Source organism: Syzygium oleosum, unplaced genomic scaffold (assembly GCF_021117445.2).
Source record: "Syzygium oleosum isolate NSW1041296 unplaced genomic scaffold, Sole_v2.1 Sole_v2.42, whole genome shotgun sequence".
Classification (NCBI taxonomy): Eukaryota; Viridiplantae; Streptophyta; class Magnoliopsida; order Myrtales; family Myrtaceae; genus Syzygium; species Syzygium oleosum.
Genome location: NW_026607526.1, coordinates 1,222,660 through 1,242,373, shown reverse-complemented (window position 1 = coordinate 1,242,373; position 19,714 = coordinate 1,222,660). Strand labels below are relative to the sequence as shown.

At 40.2% G+C, this 19,714-nt stretch overlaps 2 protein-coding genes and 1 long non-coding RNA gene across 5 annotated transcripts; all 3 read right to left on the bottom strand.

The window, feature by feature from the left end:
• Nucleotides 1–286: 286 nt before the first annotated feature.
• On the bottom strand, nucleotides 287–9,292 carry LOC115691222 (methyl-CpG-binding domain-containing protein 11). Its single transcript, XM_056306228.1, has 2 exons — nucleotides 9,109–9,292; nucleotides 287–1,370 (listed from the first exon to the last, which is right to left on the bottom strand). Exons 1-2 carry the CDS (start codon nucleotides 9,178–9,180, stop codon nucleotides 525–527), a joined length of 918 nt encoding a protein of 305 aa, XP_056162203.1. The 5' UTR covers nucleotides 9,181–9,292; the 3' UTR covers nucleotides 287–524.
• On the bottom strand, nucleotides 3,603–9,098 carry LOC130136144 (uncharacterized). The gene is made up of 2 exons (XR_008815171.1): nucleotides 5,883–9,098; nucleotides 3,603–5,721 (listed from the first exon to the last, which is right to left on the bottom strand). It is a non-coding gene; the product is annotated as an uncharacterized LOC130136144 (long non-coding RNA).
• A 1,172-nt stretch (nucleotides 9,293–10,464) lies between the features above and the next one.
• LOC115691220 (probable U3 small nucleolar RNA-associated protein 7) lies at nucleotides 10,465–18,749 on the bottom strand. 3 transcript variants are annotated; one of them, XM_030617805.2, is made up of 8 exons: nucleotides 18,439–18,749; nucleotides 17,142–17,207; nucleotides 16,973–17,062; nucleotides 15,887–16,019; nucleotides 15,287–15,405; nucleotides 13,898–13,965; nucleotides 12,892–12,940; nucleotides 10,465–11,673 (listed from the first exon to the last, which is right to left on the bottom strand). In XM_030617805.2, exons 1-8 carry the CDS (start codon nucleotides 18,490–18,492, stop codon nucleotides 10,645–10,647), a joined length of 1,608 nt encoding a protein of 535 aa, XP_030473665.1. In that variant the 5' UTR covers nucleotides 18,493–18,749; the 3' UTR covers nucleotides 10,465–10,644. The 3 variants fall into 3 exon arrangements, with proteins under 3 accessions (XP_030473665.1, XP_056162236.1, XP_056162237.1); XM_056306261.1 differs by having other exon boundaries at nucleotides 10,465–11,586; nucleotides 18,439–18,748; XM_056306262.1 differs by lacking the exons at nucleotides 15,287–15,405; nucleotides 15,887–16,019 and having other exon boundaries at nucleotides 18,439–18,748.
• Nucleotides 18,750–19,714: the final 965 nt, after the last annotated feature.

Sequence of the window (19,714 nt, the reverse complement as noted above, 5' to 3'; positions counted from 1 at the left end):
TTAGACGGGTGCATGCAACCTTGATCAATCATGAATGCCACAAATGCTACTCGTGCTCGTATGTCCTTAATCTGAAAGCTTGCGCCATGATTTCCTTGTTAGTAGAAGCATAGAGGATCATCTCACGTCAAACCTGTATCTGTATTAGTTCTTCAAAACAATCTGTAATCGGCTTTTTGGCATCTTTTGTCCAACATCTATGGAACCCATAAGATACCAAAGCTAATATAAGTTGATTGCACCAATCAGCACGACAAATTTAGTACCCTCGAGAATAACAAGTTCGTACATAAGACTTATTGGATACATAGCTACATAACATTGTCGACATCCGACACCATAATGTTACAGTAGTCATTACACGATACGACATTAGAGTAACTACAGAGACCTAATCTGTGATTGTGTACAGAACCAATCAGATAGCTACACCATCAAACTACAGTCATTTCAAAAGTACCCACAAACCTAAAGGAAAGAGAAGCGGCCTAAACAGACTAATAATCACAGAAGGCTCTCAAGTCTCAAGCCACAACCTCTCCAGGTCCGCTTCCACGGTTTCCATTCTCGATCGCTTCGCCATCCACCTTTTTGCCCATCTCGTGAACATCTAACTTGTTTGGGTCGTCAGCACTTCCATTTGGTGCTGTTTTCTCCTTGATATCAGATTCAGGTTCAGGAGCGCTCTGGTTGATTTGATCCCTCTCTTCTCCATCAACCATTTTGTCCACACCAGTAGTTTCTTCTGCTTTTTTAACTTCACCAGGACCATCCACTTTCTCTGTCTCAACTTGTGGTTGCTTGACCTTCTCCTTCAGCTCCACATCTTCTGCTTTCTCATTTTCTTTATCACATCCAACAGCATCTGCCTTGTTTTCCTTAGCTTCCTCAGCTTTGCCCGAATTGGCTCCCTCTGTTGGCTCTTCAGTTTGAACAGTCTTAACATCACCATCTTCAACTCTTTCTTTATTCTCATCCTGATTTTCCTCAGGAGCTTCCTTTTCCTTTTCAGTCTCAGCTATATCCTTTTCAGTATTTTCGGCATTTGCCATGTCAACTTCTTTCTTCTCCTCAGTCCCTTCAGGAGCAGCTGCAGTTTCTTTCTTGTCCTTCTTGGAAGCTGATGTCCTCCTCGCTTTTTTCTTTGGGCTTTCAATTTCAGGCGAAGGAGTTGCTTTTGCCTTCTCACTGATTCTGGCTGATCTCCTAGGAGTCTCACCAGTGCCCCAGTCGAACTCTGTTATAGCTGGACCACCTGGGTGTTGTTTGAGGTACTGATCCAATTGCTTCCGGTTGGTGATCTCATCTCCAGTTGGTGCAGTGAAGACAATCTCATTTTTCTTAGGAGTCCCACCTTTCTTGATCAAATACTGCAGATATTAGACCAACCATTGCATCAGACAAAACAAAAGGAAATAGAGTCAAGAAGTGATGAGGTCCAAATGCAAGATCATGCTCATATAAAATGAATGCTTAACATGAACATCTTACATGAGAGTAAAGGGAGAGTCAGATCTGAGTCAAAAAGTGATGAGGTCCACATATAGATCATGCTCATAGAAAATGAATGCTAAGCATAAACCTCATACCAGAGAGAGAGAGAGAGAGAGAGAGAGAGAGCGAGAGAGAGAGCACATTTGCATTGTGTAGACTGTGTGCTTAGCACTTCAATAACACAATCTAATTTAATAAATTCTGACATTCAAAAGGCAGCATAAAGGTAAAATATGCTTTGTAGACGATGAAATTAGATGCTGACGATCACATTATTATAAGATTAAAAAAACTATACCTCTCTACCCCTCAAGAAGGAAAGCATCTTATCTTAAAGCTACTTGAAAGAAGTAAGTTACAGGACCAAATTCTAAAACATCCTAGAGAAATTATTTGACCAGCAGAAATGCCATGCATGTTCTAGAGACGATCTCTTGAATCCATGGTAAAAGAAAAAAAAAGGAACAGCCTTTCCAGAATTAAATTAGCACAAACCTAAATCTAAACAGGTCAAATATTCTTTAAGGCGTTGAATGCATTCATCTGCGGATAAAAACAGGACCCAATAATTGATAGATCCAGCCTCACCAAAAAACATTAACCCTTCTACTCCAAATCGGAGAGTCTACAGCTATACCAGTTCGTTAAAGCCATTGCACCCAACTTAGTACCCTCTATCTCTTAGTTCCATAAATCCTATTTCCTTCTTTTGGATATCTAACATCGCTCCACGGGTCTCCTATTCACCACTCCCATGAACTGTATTTCTTTTCCCAGAGCAATTTAATCGCCACAGGTCTGAACCAAGGTCTCCTCTTCTTATTCTTGATCAAGGTCGCAGCAAAATTGTCTCATTCTGTCCCAATCTTAAAAATGCATTACCATAGCAGCCTCATCTCTGCTAAATTTATTTGTGGACACATTAACATTCAACAGCCCAGGCTTGCAGATACAACTCTCAATCTGCTTTGCAAACGTTCATCGTGTTTCATCCAGCTTGAGTGGCACTCTGGGATCACACAGCTCCGGAGTCCAGATCTACCATATGTTTTGACCCAAAATACATTTTAAGTTCTGGGAAAGCATTGATCTAAAACTCACTCAACAATGGTCAAGTCATTAAAATATGAATTAGCATATATTGCCTCTCCACTGAAGCGTGTATATATAAATGGGTAACATAGATGTGGAGGCATGGTATGTTTAAGTTCCTAATGACACTTCCTCTGCTGCCTATTACAAGACATGCAAAGGCTAATTGAAAGGTTTTCCAGCCAACTAAGGGAATATTAACCTTTTGAGAGCTTTTCAACTAAAAAAAGAAAAAAACACACTTTTCGAGAGCTTGACAACAATTGAGTAACTTCCAGCTTCAAATCCTTTGGGACCTCACAATGATGGGGCTTCAGGGTACTCAATAGTTACATAATTGAGCTCATGCTGCCATCATCTGTTTAGCAAGATTCAGCATTGTTCCCAGAAAATATGAGAGAGACATTCAGTTGTCTACACCGACTTCAATTCCCTTTTAAACTCATTAAAAGGTTTCCATTTCAGATGTGTGTGCAACAGACTCTGAATTTGACTCTACTAAAGCTGGTGTCCTCCTGTGTCAATTTTCCGATTCCGTTTTAAATTCTCGTAACCGATTCAAACACGATGACGTTCTGTTAATTAGCTCAAAGGGAAATACACTAAAGCAAGTGGGAGGAAAAAGCTACTCTTACAGCAGAAACAACTCAAGATTCATACTCACATGCAATACAAGTTATAATATGGAAATTTGGGAGTGGTAGAAAACTGACCGAAAAACAAAAATACACCAAACCAGGAATAATGATTAAATCAAGTCATTGCATCTTCTATAACCTTAATGCCAGGTCGACAACAAATTTTAAAAATGTGATTCCAGACAAAATTAAGATGATTTGACAGGTCTCGACGAAAAAAAAAAAAGGAAAGATCCCAGTAAAAAATGAGGCAGATTCATCTGCCAAAGTAGATAGTTTGGGAGTGGTTTGCATGATCCTCCAGTGAAAAGAAAATGTCACTTTTCCATAGAAGGGCTGATGACAGGTTGAAAAGAACTAAAAAAGAGAGTTTTTGAAGAAGAAGAAGAGACAATGGCTGGTTAGTAGATCTAATGTATTCGAGGTTTTTATCCAAACATTTAAATTTTGAGTTTTCTCAATCAAATGATTCCATTACTAAGCCATTATCAATCAAGAAATTGATGCAAGGTGAGTTTGGGTGAAGTTGTTGAACGAATTACACTGTCCAGAAGTGTTTGATGTGCTTGCGAAAAAGAACTTTGGGATAAAAGAGTTCCACCAGCATAAGAAAAAGGAACTTTAAGGTTCACCACCAATGAATTGGATAAAGAACTGAAGGAATCACTCACTTGAGAGAATTTCTCATATATTATCAACTCAAGAAACTGCATGCATACAACTGAGAGTGCACCTCTTATCTATAGAGGGGACACTAAACTAGGAAACATTCGGTTTGGAAATGTAAAATTAGGAAACATTAAACTAGGAAATACTAAACTAGGAAACATCAAATTAAAAAAACCAACTTCAACTGGAGACCTACTCATATTAGTAAACATACTTAATTTTGGGAACAACCCTTCAGCAATTAATTCAGTTGATGAGCCTTTATTCTTCACATATAGAAACTCTGTCTTGAACGCTTTCTCCTCATTGGAACCCATTGGATCATGATATGGCTGAAATCTCCCTTTGCTTGCATAAACATCAAATGGTCTTTTAATAGAACTTGATGCTCCCGTATCAGAAATATTGGGTGGTGGTTAACAGGAATGTCAATATGACAAAATCTGATCATATCTGTTAACATCAAGTTCAACCCAGTACACTAACAGAACTTTTGAAGGAGTCCAACTTGCACAAAATCCTCTCTATGAGGGAAGAGATCTTCCCTCATAGATGCGCCTCTTCCGATGCAAATAGAGTATGGGAGGCAACACGATCTAATTCCAAGAAACAGTGAAACTATATTAAGTGGAGAAAAGTGAAGCAAAAGAGTAGACTTCTGTCTTTCAAATGTCTGTCTTGCCGAAGATGCAAAAACACATACATTTCTTCCAACTTGTCCATAAACTTCCTCGTGCTTTGCATCATTTCTTCTTAATGTTCATTACTAAGCAGCCAAAGTTAGAATCAGAAAGGTGCTATGTCCACGGCAAACACTTAAATCTGTACTCCACCCTTCTAGAACTTGATCAAGGTCAGCTCTTTATCACATTTTCTCTCAAACCCAACTCATGAAAAGAAAATAAGAGGGTAGTTCTCATTTCCTTGGTCTAACACACATACTATTAAACTTCACATAAGTTGACAAGATGATTACCATCATCCTTATGTTCTTGATCATTTACTTAAAACTAATTCAATAACTTCAAAGGCATGTCAAACAAATCCAGCTCTCCTCTATAAGGTATTACATCACTGCACTGGTGAACTTGAACCCATAAAAGCCAAACTGCATCCAGATTAACCATAAACACTTTTGAATAGACCACAGTAGATAATACTCCAGCAACTAAAAAATTGAAACCTTAGTCTAGATAATTCCACAATGGACTAGGATGTCATAACTCGAACAATTCGATTGTTCTTATTCCACATGCAGAAAGGGATGTCATCTGTAAGGCAACTGCCAGCATCTACTGTGATTTTGCAGTGCACAAAACACAGTCTAATCAATGTATGTTCTCAAGTGCTTGCATGTTATCACGCTTTGGAGCACTTCAGCAGATCATGTTACTCCTTCACTCAATACTTTCCACCAGCTGCCAACTTTGCACTTTAAACCAACTGAAGTGAACTAAAAGTCCCTATTGCCTATGTCTCATCCTTAAACTTTCACAGGCACAGACAGTTCCGAGTTCCTAAAAACTAAACAGTGCTCAAATCTCTGTTACACTGTTCAGATTTTTCTCCTAGACCACAAACAGCTAATAGTAGAAAACCTGTTACATAGTATATACAAATTTACTAGTCAAGACTAGAAATCAATTCCAAAGGTTTTCTATTTGCCCCCATTCGAAATCAAACTCCAAGGTTCACCCTCACTAATATGCCAGTCCACGTGTAACTAGTTTCAAAGAGCTTGACGATTATGAAGCCTCCACCTTGTTATCTGAAATATGCCGAGTACAAGAGACCATTTTCACTAATGCACCGACCAACTTCCTTCATCCTAATATTTACTAAATACAGATTCACATTAGTAGGATGATCTTTTTATTCATGAGAATTGATTCCCTGGTTAGAGGCGCATGCAACAGTGAATGAAAAGGCAAGACAGATCTTTTTCGAAATGTAAATGCAATAAAAGTCTATCTCAAACAATAAATGTACCTTAAAAATGAGTCAAAGCTAGTCTCTTCACTTGTTCAGGTTCCTATTTCCCATATTGAACCGAGATGGAGTCTAAAGCTGGTCATATAGTGACATGCTATTGAGACTTCCCCTTTTGTGAATAAAGGACTAGCTGCAAAAAAGGCACCACCAGCAGCTATATTTCTCGCAAATCATATTTAAAAATATATTACATCTCAAACCTTTCTAGATATTGTCTTTCTCCATTACATCTATCAAACCAACAGACTCCAACCGTTAATCACCCAAAACCAACTTTGTCGATTAAAGGATCGGGGGACAAACTCATATGAATATCCGCCTAAAATTTATTGCTGAACTTTTAGCCTCGATATGGTTAAGGAAGAACAGCTTCCTTGATCAATAGAAGACCCACGCAGCATTGCATTCAAGCTATTCATTTTGAGATTCAAAATTGTCGGACAGCTTTCTTGTTTCCAATGTTCATAAAATGATTGCCTAGAGTTCACTAAACCAAAATGGTACCTCCATTCAAGTATCTATTCCTTCATTACTCTCTGATCTATTTATACCACAAAAGCTTCAGAGAAAAGATATTCGATCTTTATGCTCTGTCCTATATTGGCCAATAGCTCCAAGGAATAACCAAGAGATATCCCTTCTTCACCTCAGTTTATATTCTGCTTTCTCGAATATCTCAACGTCCAGAATTTCAGAGAATCACCTCTCCAAACAAATCAAGAAATAGGCAATGTTTGACAGAGCAAACAGCCACAAATCAGGTACCACACCTTTCCCAACTCCAAATAGAGCAGCTAAAGCTTTGAAGACCAAGGGTACCATGAATTTCTTTTCTGGTGAGGCCATATGACATCATGATAACGTAACAGTTTCAAGCACCCATAAGAAGCCACAGCAAGCGGACCATTGGCAAGCCATTTATACGTATCTTCAAGATTGTATTAATGTAAAAATACACACAGAGGTAATTTTTCTTTTTGATGAACTTTGCAATGATATACTTCCAAGTAGATGTCAAGCTATTAGTGCATCTATTTTGTATATATTTGTGCAAATTGTCTCAACCAAATAAGAAAGGAAAAAAAAAATTCTCCCAGAAATGCTTTTATCTTTTTCATAAATCTTTTGATTTGAGAAGAACTAAGCACAAACATGTATCAATAATTTTCATCCTTGTTGAGAAAATTATCTTTTTCACAAACTCAACATGCGTTCAAGAAAAGTGAAATGAAAAAGAAATTTTTTTTTCAGTCCATTATCTGTGGAAACGAATTCTGAAAACATTGCTTGAAAACCAAACTGCCCCTGAGTTTTCCAATAAGGCCAGTCATACACTCCAAAAATCTGTCCATTTCCTTGATACTTCTATGAACTAAGAAAAGCTCATCCTAGTAGGTAGAAATCAATTCTATTCCTGTTACACTTCCAACTTCAAACATTGAAAATCAAAGATGATCAAGGCTCTTCAAATAATACACCAGGACAAACCGCTCACCTTAGTACTATAGGACACGAAATCAAAAGGAATAGATAAAGATGTTATTATAGAGAACTGACAAAATCTCCATCAGAGGGAAGTACAGAACCCACACACATGTGGACTCCAAATGCCTCAGTCAAAATAATTTCACGTAAACCAAGTAGTTTTTGCGCATGATGGGAAAGCTAATACAACTATATTAAAAGGCCCAATATTTGAGTTAGTTTTGCACCTAAAAGAGGTGAAGACATGTTTTCTAAGAAGTCACTCAAAGAAAATGTAATATCCTCAACATTACCGCCTCCCCCACAACACCCACTAAACAAAAAAAATCCCCCTTTCGCTTTCACTCTTCTCCCCCAACTCAAAATCAAAAGAAAGGAAAGAGATATCAACCCAATTCATCTAGCTCAAGAATTTTATAAGAATAGAGTCGGCATGATAATCCCACTTGATGTAATAGAAGATAATTACAAGTAACACCCTTGTAAAAATGATGAGAAAATCATGAGTCACTTCCATCCAAAGCTTCCAAATCAATACACCTTTAGGCTTGTAATTATGAAAACCAACAGTTCAGATTTCACAACATGGTAGGACTTCATGAAAATAACCATTACACAATCAGGCTTCATTGCACAACTCAATTTACAGCATTTTTTTTATTATAAATAAACGGACATTAGATCTGAATGCAAATCACAGGTCATGGAACAAAGGCTAAAATTTAGGATTGGTTAGAAAATCCATTCTTTCTGTAGTCATTTGAAAAACCTTTGACTCCACACGATGTCTCAATGCAAACCCTAGGGTTTCAAACAATGGCAAAAATGTAGACACAATTCCTTTGTTGTGTACGTTTTGGGCATTACTAATACAAAAATGACACCACTGCCACTTTCCGCCAACACAGTAGCTTTCCAGTGACCAAAGAAAGAATATCAGGTAGCTTCCCATGTGCATCAGATTGACAAAATAAACAGCTGATGTTCAAGACTTGAACAGAACATTTAGTTCCCAACCAAAGACAACACAAGTTGAATCCTCTACCAGAAAACCAAAGAAGGGGGAACAGGAAAGGAAGAAACAGAGGACCATCATTAGATGCAAATTTTCCTGTTTTCGCAATGCAAAAAACCCACCGTCTCGATAAAATCATGGACCAAAACGTTTGAGGAAACACTTACCCTAAAGAAACGTTGACGGGAAACAATAACAAGACTAAGGCCTCAAAAGCTAAAGGAAGGAAATAAAAATAAGTGCCAACAGAGCACAGTTCCATCCCAGAAACCCTAGCGTCTCGTAACAAATTTAGAAAGTCACAGCTCACTAGAATTAATTCCAACCTCTTCCACAACACAGCAGCAACAAAATCCAGAGACACGCGCACGACTCAAACAACTCCCGCGCCAATTTGCAGAGGCGTGCATTTCCTCGGGCAAAACGCCTTCTTCGGAACAACACGGCGGGGGCTCCAGAAACCCTAGCCCCCATCACCTAATACCCGAATCACGAATTCCGCACCAACCACTCGCGAGACCAACGAATTTCCACCTACCCCAAACCAAGTCTCCGCATACAAAATTGCAAATATTCAAAGCAAAGATCGAAACTTTGAACATGGTCAAGGGTCAAAAATGTCGTCATGGTTTCGACACGGAGCACCGAAGCCGAAAGCAAGAAAGCCCGAGACGGACAGAGAGAAAGAGAGAGAGAGAGGGGAAGGGAGGGAGACGGAGACACCTTCTTGGTCCAGCCGGGGGGAGCGGGGAGCTCCAGCGACACCACCTCGTCCTTCTCCACCGAGCCCGCCATCCCCAAAAGCCTCCCTGCCAGCCGCACGAACCCCCAGAAACACCGAACCCCAACACAGAGGAAGAGCGCGCCCCTTTCAGCTGCAAGGCTCACGCGCGCGCGCACCCGACACACCTGGCTCGACCCAAAGAAAGCCCAAGCAAGGTAACGAAAAGGGTTGCAGAGAGAGAGAGAGAGGGGGTCTGGAAGCTGCTTACCCTTTTGTCAAGCTGCGGGGGTCTGCGTCGCTCTGTCCGCGTCTCTCTCTCTCTCTGTGGGGGGTTTGTGTGTGTGTGTGTTATCTCGTGCGAAGGGAACGAATTTGAAGTGTTGTGTGTCTGTGTGATGATGATGATGAAAGTGATGACACAGAAAAACAACTCTCTCTCTCTCTCTCTCTTCTCTCTTCTGTCTTCTCTGTGTTTCACAGGAGTTATTAATATTTCCTTAATTTTTTTTATTTTCTGTATTTTTTCCGGTGAGCTCGTGTGTGAATGTTGCGGTCACGGAGCGCCGTGGGGGGCGACACGTGGCGCGTCCCGACAAGGAAGCAACGGTTTGGATCGGGTCGGTAACGCATGGCCCCCCCTCTCCCCGGGGGGGCCCCGGATCCGGGGCTCCGAGGCTCCGGTTCGGTTCTTGGGCCGGGCTGATTTTTTTCTCCTTTCTCTCTTTTTCCACTGCTTGTTATTCTTCCTTTTTTTCTCCTGATTATTATTAAAAAGATATAAAAAAAAGTACATTTTGCCTTTTGAGGCTTTCCATTTTTCTTTTCCTAATGTCATTTTTCGTTTGTCGCTCGTCATGGGCTTCGGCTCGAGAAGATTGTGTCATTTTTCATTTGTCGGTCGTCATGGGCTTCGGGTCGAGAAGATTATGTCATAATCCTTTTAATTGCGCAGAGATACGGTGAGATTAGGGTTTTGGAGTAGGAGAAGAGGGATGAGTGAAAACCGAAAGTGAGAGAGAATTTATTGAGATGGTGTTAAACTTTGATAAGGATAGGAGGTGAAAATATACGGGGAGGGGATCACTTTTTAAAAGTTTTAGAACTTAATTATAATTTTGCGACAAGGTTTACGACTTGATTGCATTTTTTTGAAAATTTAAGAACTTAATTGCACTTTCGTGATAAATTTTAGGACTTCTAATGTACTTATTAAAAAAAATACAAGACAAGTTTTACACAGTTAACCAATCTGTGTTTGATCTTTGCCCATGATGCATATACCAACATTTTCACCCATTTGCTGAAACATTCCCTGTCGCCGCCGGACACTGCAAATTATCATGCTCTCCAACAGATTTTGATCGAGTCAATAAGCCTCATGGCACCAACTAGAGCGAGGCCTTAAAAGGGCAGACTATGAAAAACAAGGAGAGAACCGGACTATTGCTCCGGACACCATTGTAATGGTAAAGAAAACAAAATTTTGAGCTACATCATCACTGGACATATACCTTAAAAAATCGGAGGCAAGTTGATCATGTCGCTTTTCTCCAAGCAAATCTCTGCAAGGACTTTGGCAGTTCGGCTTCCTCGCTCGTTTTTTGCTTCTTTCTAGATAATGCCTCCTCTTCTTTCATCTGTGGTTCCAAGAAAGGCCTCTTGGTTCTCGCAATAATTTCTTGCTTCTTCTTTGCATTCTTACTCGGTTTGCTCCTCCCCTTTGTTTTCTTCTTCATCGGCATGTCCTTGACGGCTGCAACGGCGGCTTCCATCTCCGATTCTCTCTCCTGCTTGGTAGGCTTCTGTTTTCTACTTGGTGGCTTCACCGTGCCAATCTTTGATGGATCAAGCATGATGGTCTCCGGAGGAAGTTTGTCAAGAAGAGAGCGCACTTCCTTTTCTCTCCTCTGCTTAGATGTTTCAAATGGATTTGCAACCCAAGAATCAAAGTTAGGTTCTCCTGATCCCGGAATTAGAATAGAAGACCAGCCCATAGAGTGAGCTATGCCCAAGACATCTTCATATGGACGGAACAATAGTTTCTTTATCTGGTACCCTTTCGCCATGGAATGAGTCATGTATCTGCTGTAGCTCTGAGATTCCGAGAAATTTCCCGACATCTGCACAAATGAACCAGTTGCAGCAGCAAGCAAACCCTTCTGACTGAAATCCAGGGTGTTCGCATGGCCAGGCAAAGTTTGAAGAACCTCGAACTTTCTCAAATCCCATATTTTGATTTTCCTTTCCTTGCCAGAAGTTGCCATGATATGGCCGTTAGGATGGAATGCCAATGCTGATACAGGGCCGCGATGACACAGCATCTTGACGAGAGGAGCTGAAGTGGTGGGCTTCCACATGGTTACCGTCCCACCTGAATGACCCAAAGCAACCACCCCATTGAAGGGATTCACCTGCATTACATCTGTTCGACCTAAACCAGTCCGGAAGTTGCCAACCATCCCCCCCATCGTAACATCCTGATAATGAAGCTGGCCGAATTTATTTATGGATGCCAAGAGGAAATGGTTTTTCAGAAATTGAAGCTTAAGCACTGCTCCATGTTCCTGAAAGATGGAAAAGTTAGAATGAAACTGATCCACAGTAGTCTTTAGATAATTTTCTATAAATTTGCAACAAAAACAAAGATATGAAGCCAGCCTAGAAGCCCCATGGTTTATTTGCTCTTTCAAAGATTTCTATGAATATATACGTTCCCACTTTGCATCTACGCATATAAAGGTAGCTTATCATTTGTATAACCTAAGACCTACAAAAATGCAAAACCAGAGTTTTATTCCAAGATCCAAAATTGTCAGCACTACTAAAGATCGTTCTGAGAAAGTCAATAGTCCAAAGTTACAAAAGAAAATTTTTCATGTGAAAGTAGAGATTTCAACTTTGTTGGCACACAGCAAGAGGAGATGTGTAATGGAATATTGAGTTGCACAGACACTTGCCAGTAAAAACCATAGGAAACTTGCCAGTAGTCAAGTTACTAAGTAATACAGAGGAGTCACCCACTGGAGAATAACTTCAAAACTTAAGCTACTTTTTCAGATGAAATTTTATAGAAATGATCCTGTTTATGAGCGTCCTCAGGACATTATAATTGATGAACCAAAAAGTGCAATTGGGAATGCATATACTGTTTCCATGTATCACAAGACAACCGAACAGGCCAAAAAACAATCTCCTATCATTTTCAAAGTAACATTGACGTACTTACCAATGCCCTAAGAGCATCCTCTAAACCAGTGACTTAGAGCATTTCTTAACATTTTCCTTATGGTTGTACTATCAGGGATTCCGCCGTAATTATCAGTCGGCCCTTAAAAAGGAATTTAAATGTAAGTGAATTTCATCAATAAGATTTCTATTATTGGCCAGTTTCATATGACAATAATGTAATATTTACAGGAACAAGAACCGGACAAAAAGGCAATATCATGTACAAGAGGAACCTGGAGAAATACTCGAAGATCTCATGTACTAAAAGGAAAGCTATTGTGATGGAGATACTTGGCAGCCAGAAAATGTAAGTGCCACCAGGATGCTCACAGAACATCTTTCATCCAGTGTCATGAAAGAACCAACTCTAGGAATTCCTAGGCCCTTTAAATGTGTTAACTAGCAAAAAACGAATCCCAAATAACAATAGATAAGGACAGAGGAAAGTCATCCGAAACATGACAAGAGAGTAACTGATTTATTAATCAAAACAATAAATGCCACAAAAAGTTGATAGATGTATATTAGGTATTACTTGAAAACAAAATAGAAACCTTTAGACAGTGCAATTCGATACCGTCCCTGCTGTAGATATAAGGGTACCTACCAAGTTCAAGGAAGATACATATGATAAGATGTGTTGCTCTTCCAAAAGCTGCAAAATTTGCAAAATCTTCCTGACTGAAACCAATTAAACAACAGCTTACTGCTTTATTTTAATGGACAAGAGACAACACATTACTCCGATTATTCTAGAACTTCACCACTGTAATTCTGGTGAGTTGACAACTTTAATTTTCCATGAATCATCATTATAATTTCGTCTGCGTCTTTTACCATGTCATTATGAGTCTTGAAAGTAGATCATCTTAATCCAAGAGAAGAATTAACCCCACATTCACCACAATTGTCTACTTACCAGTTTGGATATCCATACATTTAGTATAAATTGCTGTATCAATTTAAGATGTATAAACAACAAAATGCTTGGTGGTTCACTTGAATAACAAAGACAAGGTTGAAACATGTCCCTATTTATTGTAAGTGGGTAATTTGTAATTCGACCACCTGACTGTTTTTTGGGTGGGAGCAATCATAACCCACTTCATCAATCAGCAGTTAGACAAACTTCATTAATATATAAAGAGTCACTTCACAAAAGTTTCCAAATGAGGGCTCAACTTTCAACTTTCTCCTAAGCATAGGGAACATATTATGCTTTGCACACAAAGTACAGGGTGCAGCAGATTGATGAGAACCTAACAGTTGATGAATGGATTGGATAACATCCAGTTTTAAATAGTATGGGAAATTATTTCATAAAAGCAAGAAGTTCACGAGGTCAGACTTCAAATGAGCCAGAGTATAATGAGTGTCTAAACATTTTTGTAAAGTAGTTTCAGAACACGCATCATATTACATGGACAACCATGCAGAAACCATCATAACCACGCACACAAAATTTAGTATGCAAAGTGTTTAGATGATGATTGAAGCTAAGTCAAAAGAGAGATGCTTCTCTATTTTAGAGAGAGAGAGAGAGAGAGAGAGAGAGAGTACTTCTTCTGCGCTGCAGCAAAGAAGAGCTCGTTATGCAAGAAGATGACATCACGTACTGTTTCTCTAACCTGAAAAAGAAAATATGGTTATCCAAGTCAGTCCCACAACAATCCAAAGCACATGTCGTGACAATTCAAATCAAAAGTGTCCCTATCAATTTTTGAGTAACAAGAACAACGAAAATCAGTTTATTTGTCCATGTGGGGGAATTAAACACCAATGCCAAGAAACAAGATCATCTATATCCCATGATATTGTTCACACTTCATAGATATTTCAATGAAGCCTGAATTCAGCTACTTATTTAGCAATTCTCTAAGCAGTGGTTTACCCTCAAAATCCTGGATATTTAAGTTTTATAACAATTCTCCCAATTTCAAAAGCTCAATATAGATTAATGGTGAATAAATAGAGTCCACTACATCTCAGTTTGGTTGCAAGACTTCGGCCTCAAAGATTGATGGTGTGTTCAAAACTTAAGTGGTGCCCTCCATACTTCTCAGTATCGTTTAAGTGCTCTTGATACTCGAGACATTCAGGATATCCAACAAGCACAAAATACCAAATCAAACAGGTCCAAGAGTTCATTATACAAGGTGGGAAAGCTAACTACCTTCTTGGCATCATCAAGCATTTCTAGTTCAAAAGGGTTTCTAAAGTTTCCTCCACTATAGATCCTTTTGGAAATTTCAGTCCAACTTTTCTTTTGATTAGCTTTCATTTTTATTGTTACTGTTAGAATAATTAAATATTAAACCACGCATTCATCTAACAGCTCAAGCTTTTAGAACAGTTGACAGTGGTCCAACCAAATCTCACATGGTATCAGAACAAGAGGTCTTGAGTTCAAATCTTTCCAGACCCCATTTGCCTCCCCAGTTAAATATGTCCACGCTTAATACTAGGCAAAATGACCAGACTAAGCGTAAGGGGGAGTATTAGAATAATTAAATATTAAACCACGCCTTCATCTAATAGCTTAAGCTTTTAGAACAGTTGGCAGTGGTCCCACCAAATCTCACAGTTACTACTCCAATTATCCACTCAATCCATCTAGTGGATAGGGAATATTTCGTATAGCAAAAGATAATATAGATTATGTCCTCTCAACAATAAACGGTTGCTTCTACATTTGCCGCTACAAGCTCAACTCTCCCTTATCACTCCCAAATGTAACCATAATTTAAATATTGTCAAACTGAAACTGAGTGGAGATGATACTCCCGTTATATGAATATTCTAATGAAACCCAAAAACACCCAAGATGCCTTTCCAGCTTACTTTCCAGCCAACTAATCTCATTATTATCCTAACTGACATGTTATGGCGGGATGATGTCTCTCATAAGCTCGAATGAAATCCTTCTTTGCCACCCAAATCACCTTATACCTGAATTTCTTTAATCAGACTCAAGTTCTTCATGTCAACAACAGCTAAGTGGCCCTTGCGTCCAGCTGCTGCCATATACCGACCACTACAGGTGAAATCCAGAGTGTAGGGACCAAGATCTGCGAATTAATTAATTTATTACTTGAAGTGAAAAATAAAGAGTAATTTCTTAACATGAATTCAAAACTTAAAAGGAAAAAGGAAATGACTGTTAAAACTCCTTGCAGTGGAATATTCCCAACCAAGGATTTAGGCATAGAATTGCCACAATATAATTGAAAAATGAACGCATAACTATACCTCACAGATCAGATGATCAAAACAGTGAATACAAGAGACTGTTGTTCGCATAAAAGGCCAAATTTGTGTGTATCAGAGAGAGAGAGAAAGAGAGAGAGAGAGATCTTCATCTTTGGAAATAATCGAGCCAGCTTGAATTCAATACAATACACGATTCCATGCGGATGAATATGTTTGCAGGCAATCAAGGAATGCTGCGTACATTCTTCTAAGGGTTACAGAAGGTTCCCTTTAGAATGTGCTTTCTAGGCAACAATATCTACCAGTATTGTTGTCTAGCATCAGCCAACTAATACCAACCTGGTAAGACGATGTCATACTGATTTCTTGAGCTAGATATATCAACTTCACGAGCAATTGATTCTTGCCTGATTCCCCAAGTTTTTTCTATACCTTCAGCCTCCAGATAGCCTCCCTCACTCGGCATAAGCCACTAAAAAGAGAAACATTTATTGAAATGCTCAAAGGACGCATGGAAAATCAAATACTCCATTGAAACCCCAAAGTACAGTGAAAGAGTCATTTCAGCAAAAACTTTTGCATATCAGATAAAGCCAGTAAGTCAATCACATCTATCCACACCAAGATGGTGTTTGATAATGCTTCGATATAGTAGCTACAACCAGGTGTTTCAGCTTTTACAACATCTTTGGCAAATATCTCAAAGCTCCAACGACATGCAAAGGCAGCACCTTAAAGCTATTTCTAGGAAGTTGCTCCAGCCAACCAGTTCATCACAACACAACTACATCACAAAGAATTTCAGCATGGCTATTTTATTACACCAAACAGACTATGTAGCTTCTCTCAAGAAACAAACATCAAACTTTGATTTTCTCTCATCAAGGGGGAAAAGTCCACGACTTTCAGTTTTACTACAAAGGTCAATAACTTGGAACAACAGATAGACCATGTTAACAACTACATAGGACATACTTCCATCCGATACCCAGACGCTGTTTGGTATCTTTGAGGTCATACAGCTATGAAAGTGTTGCACTGTGAAGTATCCAGCTTCCAAAAGCTGCAACATCCCTTTCTAAAGATGTAGGTGATGTTGGGCCGTTGTACCAAACATCCAACTAAGATAGCTATTGACAAGCTTACAGGAATCCCGCACAGTAGGAAAGCAGGGCTGAAAAAATCCATGCACACAAGCAACAAGTGCAAGGGAGTGCCGATCACTTAAAAATTGGAAAGCATGTGTACTACATAGAAGGAATAGCACAAAGATGAAACTAAGGCTGGCTTCAAGCCATTCTTGAAACTTGGGCTGAACCTTTTGACTAAATGTTGAAGACAAACTAACAGGATTTTTCCTTTTCTTTTTCTTCTTGTGGTTTGGTGAGCAAACTGGTAATTGTCGTCATATACAAGAACATTTACCTTCTCTGCCTTGGCAGCTGCTTCTGCAGATTTTCCATATAACTTTTCTCTAACAGTAAGTTGGCCCCTCAATTTTTTGTCTTGCAAAGCCTGTGATAAAGAAAATTCTTCAAGACACAGAAAACAGACAGCTTAGTATGAAACTTAGTCTAATCACAACCTAGCATACCTCTAAATTAGCACCATCACCTCTCAGATATTTCTTAATTCGCGTTTCCAATCCGTCTGAGTCCTCCTGCACCAGAAAGTAACGGAGATATGAGCTCCAGAGTAGGTTAATGTTAGTTACATCAAAGATATAACCATTGAAGAAAAGGTGGTGGGTAAGTTAAATCTCACTGGTCATGATACAAACATCACACGTATTTAAGAAAAGGGGACAAAACATTTAAACATCATTGCATTGCCAATGATCACAATTAGGGGTGTCAATGGGCCGGGTCTCCATGCTACCCGACCCAACCGACCCGAACAGCATACAACCCGACCCAAAAACGGCTCGGGTCGGGTTTTAGGGTTTCTTTCCTCTCTTTTTTTTCTTATATCCAGAATTTAAGAGTTATCTAATGCAATAAAATTATCCTCAGAATTTATTTTCCTTGATGGTATGGTTTCCAAAATTGATTGTGGCCCATATACGGTTAGGATTATTGTGAAAAACAGATATTATCCACATGTTAAGAAAAAACAAGAAGGTTCATTTCTCTGGTCTTTCACGCTCTTGTTCCTGCCTCTCTCTCCACAGCATGCCTAAGCACCAAAGCGTCAGAAATGGTGCAAAGTCGAGAGAGAGAGAGAGATCAATCTTCTGAATTGAGAAAAACTCTCGTTCCATGCTCATCAGATATCAACTTCAAGGACAAACATTTACAATTTTGTGGAAGAACCAAAGCAAAACGAAGGGCCATGAGGTTTAATGTTCAGATATGAATGCAAATTCAAAAATACGACCTAAATGGAAGATCACTCGGCTCAAGAATGAAAAGATAAATTGTTTAGACCATGAATAGTATTGCCGATCTTTCAAAACATATTGCCCGACATAACAGTTGCTTGGGCTCTTTCCCTCTTCCTGATATAGGATTTCATTCGTCTCCTCAAGAAGAGACCAACAGACACTCCAAAATCAAGAGTCCATCTACAAGTCTAACCCAAGGAAAATCACCACTCCTCAAGCTCCAGAAGTGTTTCCCAATGGATTACTCTAATTGATCCAGCTTAAACGCATGCATCGGCCGGCCAAAAACAGACAAGAAACAGAGAGCTAAGAAGCGCAGCATTGAAACCAAAACGAGCACCGTCGCAAATTCACCACAAAGAAGACGAAAGAACAGAAGGCAAGCCCAATCCCCCACATACATGACTCGAAAGGCGAGACATTTATACCAGAATAGCACAAATCTGCCAGATTCCATCAACAGAACCACGAGACTTCCGATTGTCGACACAATGAGAGAGACACGCACCATGTGATCGGACGGCGGAGGGACATTATCGGCGAACTCGAAATCCTCGGCCATGGCTGTCCGCGACCGGCGAGTCGGAGGCGAGACCGAGCTACGGTGGGGGAAGAACCCGACGAACCCAGGACATCGAAAGAGCTCCGATCTCCGACGACCGCTCGCCGGAGGCAGCAGGCCGGTGGAGATGTCCGGAAGCTGGAACGTTGGAAGAAGATGCGCAGAGAGAGGGGAGAGAAGGAGGAAATTAGGGTTTAGGGTTTAAGATCATAACGTGAGTGGGTGAGACTGAGAGGGTGCCCGGATGGCCCGAACCGACCCGAACCCATTAAGATACCCGCATTCGGTATTACTATAAGAATCATAGCTAGTATGATCGAAAGAAATATATATGAATCTTCCTACTTCCTACCATACTGTCAGGTCTCATGGAATACTATACCGCTAATTCGGGTTCGCTCATTTCATTTAAGGCGCAAGATGAGAATCCTTTTGATTTCTTTTGCGGTGACATCCTGATCACTACTCAGCAAACTCGAGTGTCCTTGAGTATTTAGCCATTCAATTGACTAATAACGATGATATATCGTGCATGGATAAACTTGACAACCGAGGTTGGTAAATGCTTTAGTCGATGGGGTTTGAATTTCCGTGCTAAGTTACGAGTATATTGAACGGGTTCGATGTTCAATCACATGCGAAAATAGTTAGCAGAAAGTGCCAACGTTTTGTGACCCGAAACCATTTCTCTCCCGTGGCCATTCCCTCTCTTTCTTCCCTTTGTGCGTGCGCGGCACGACCTAGACGTCACCACCGCGCCACCTAACCGCACCCGCGCCACCTAGCCGCGCCATCTACCACCATTTGGCACACCAATTTGCTGCCAAATTCCAATCCATGCGGCTGAGGGAGAGAGGAATAAGGAGACTTAAACCAGCAATGTTCATTCTTCTTCCCTCCCCCTTTTCCGCGGCCCTCCCTCCGTTCTCGCTGTCTTTCTTTTTCGCGCGACACCGCGGCTTCACGCCCGTCCAACTTCGCCGGCGATGCCTCTCTTGTTCAGCCAACCCCTTGCGCCGTCCTGTTGTCTCGCGTCGTCTCATCCACGCCGCCACTCAACCTTCTCGGCTCGTCTTGGATCGCAGGAAGACCAGCCAATAACCGGGACTCTCACAACTCCGCCAAGCGACGCGAAGCGCTTCTAAGGACTTCAAGCAAGTGGATGTCTTCTAATCTATGCTGTGTAGATCCGTTATTGCCCGGCGAGGCTTGTTTCCTCCAG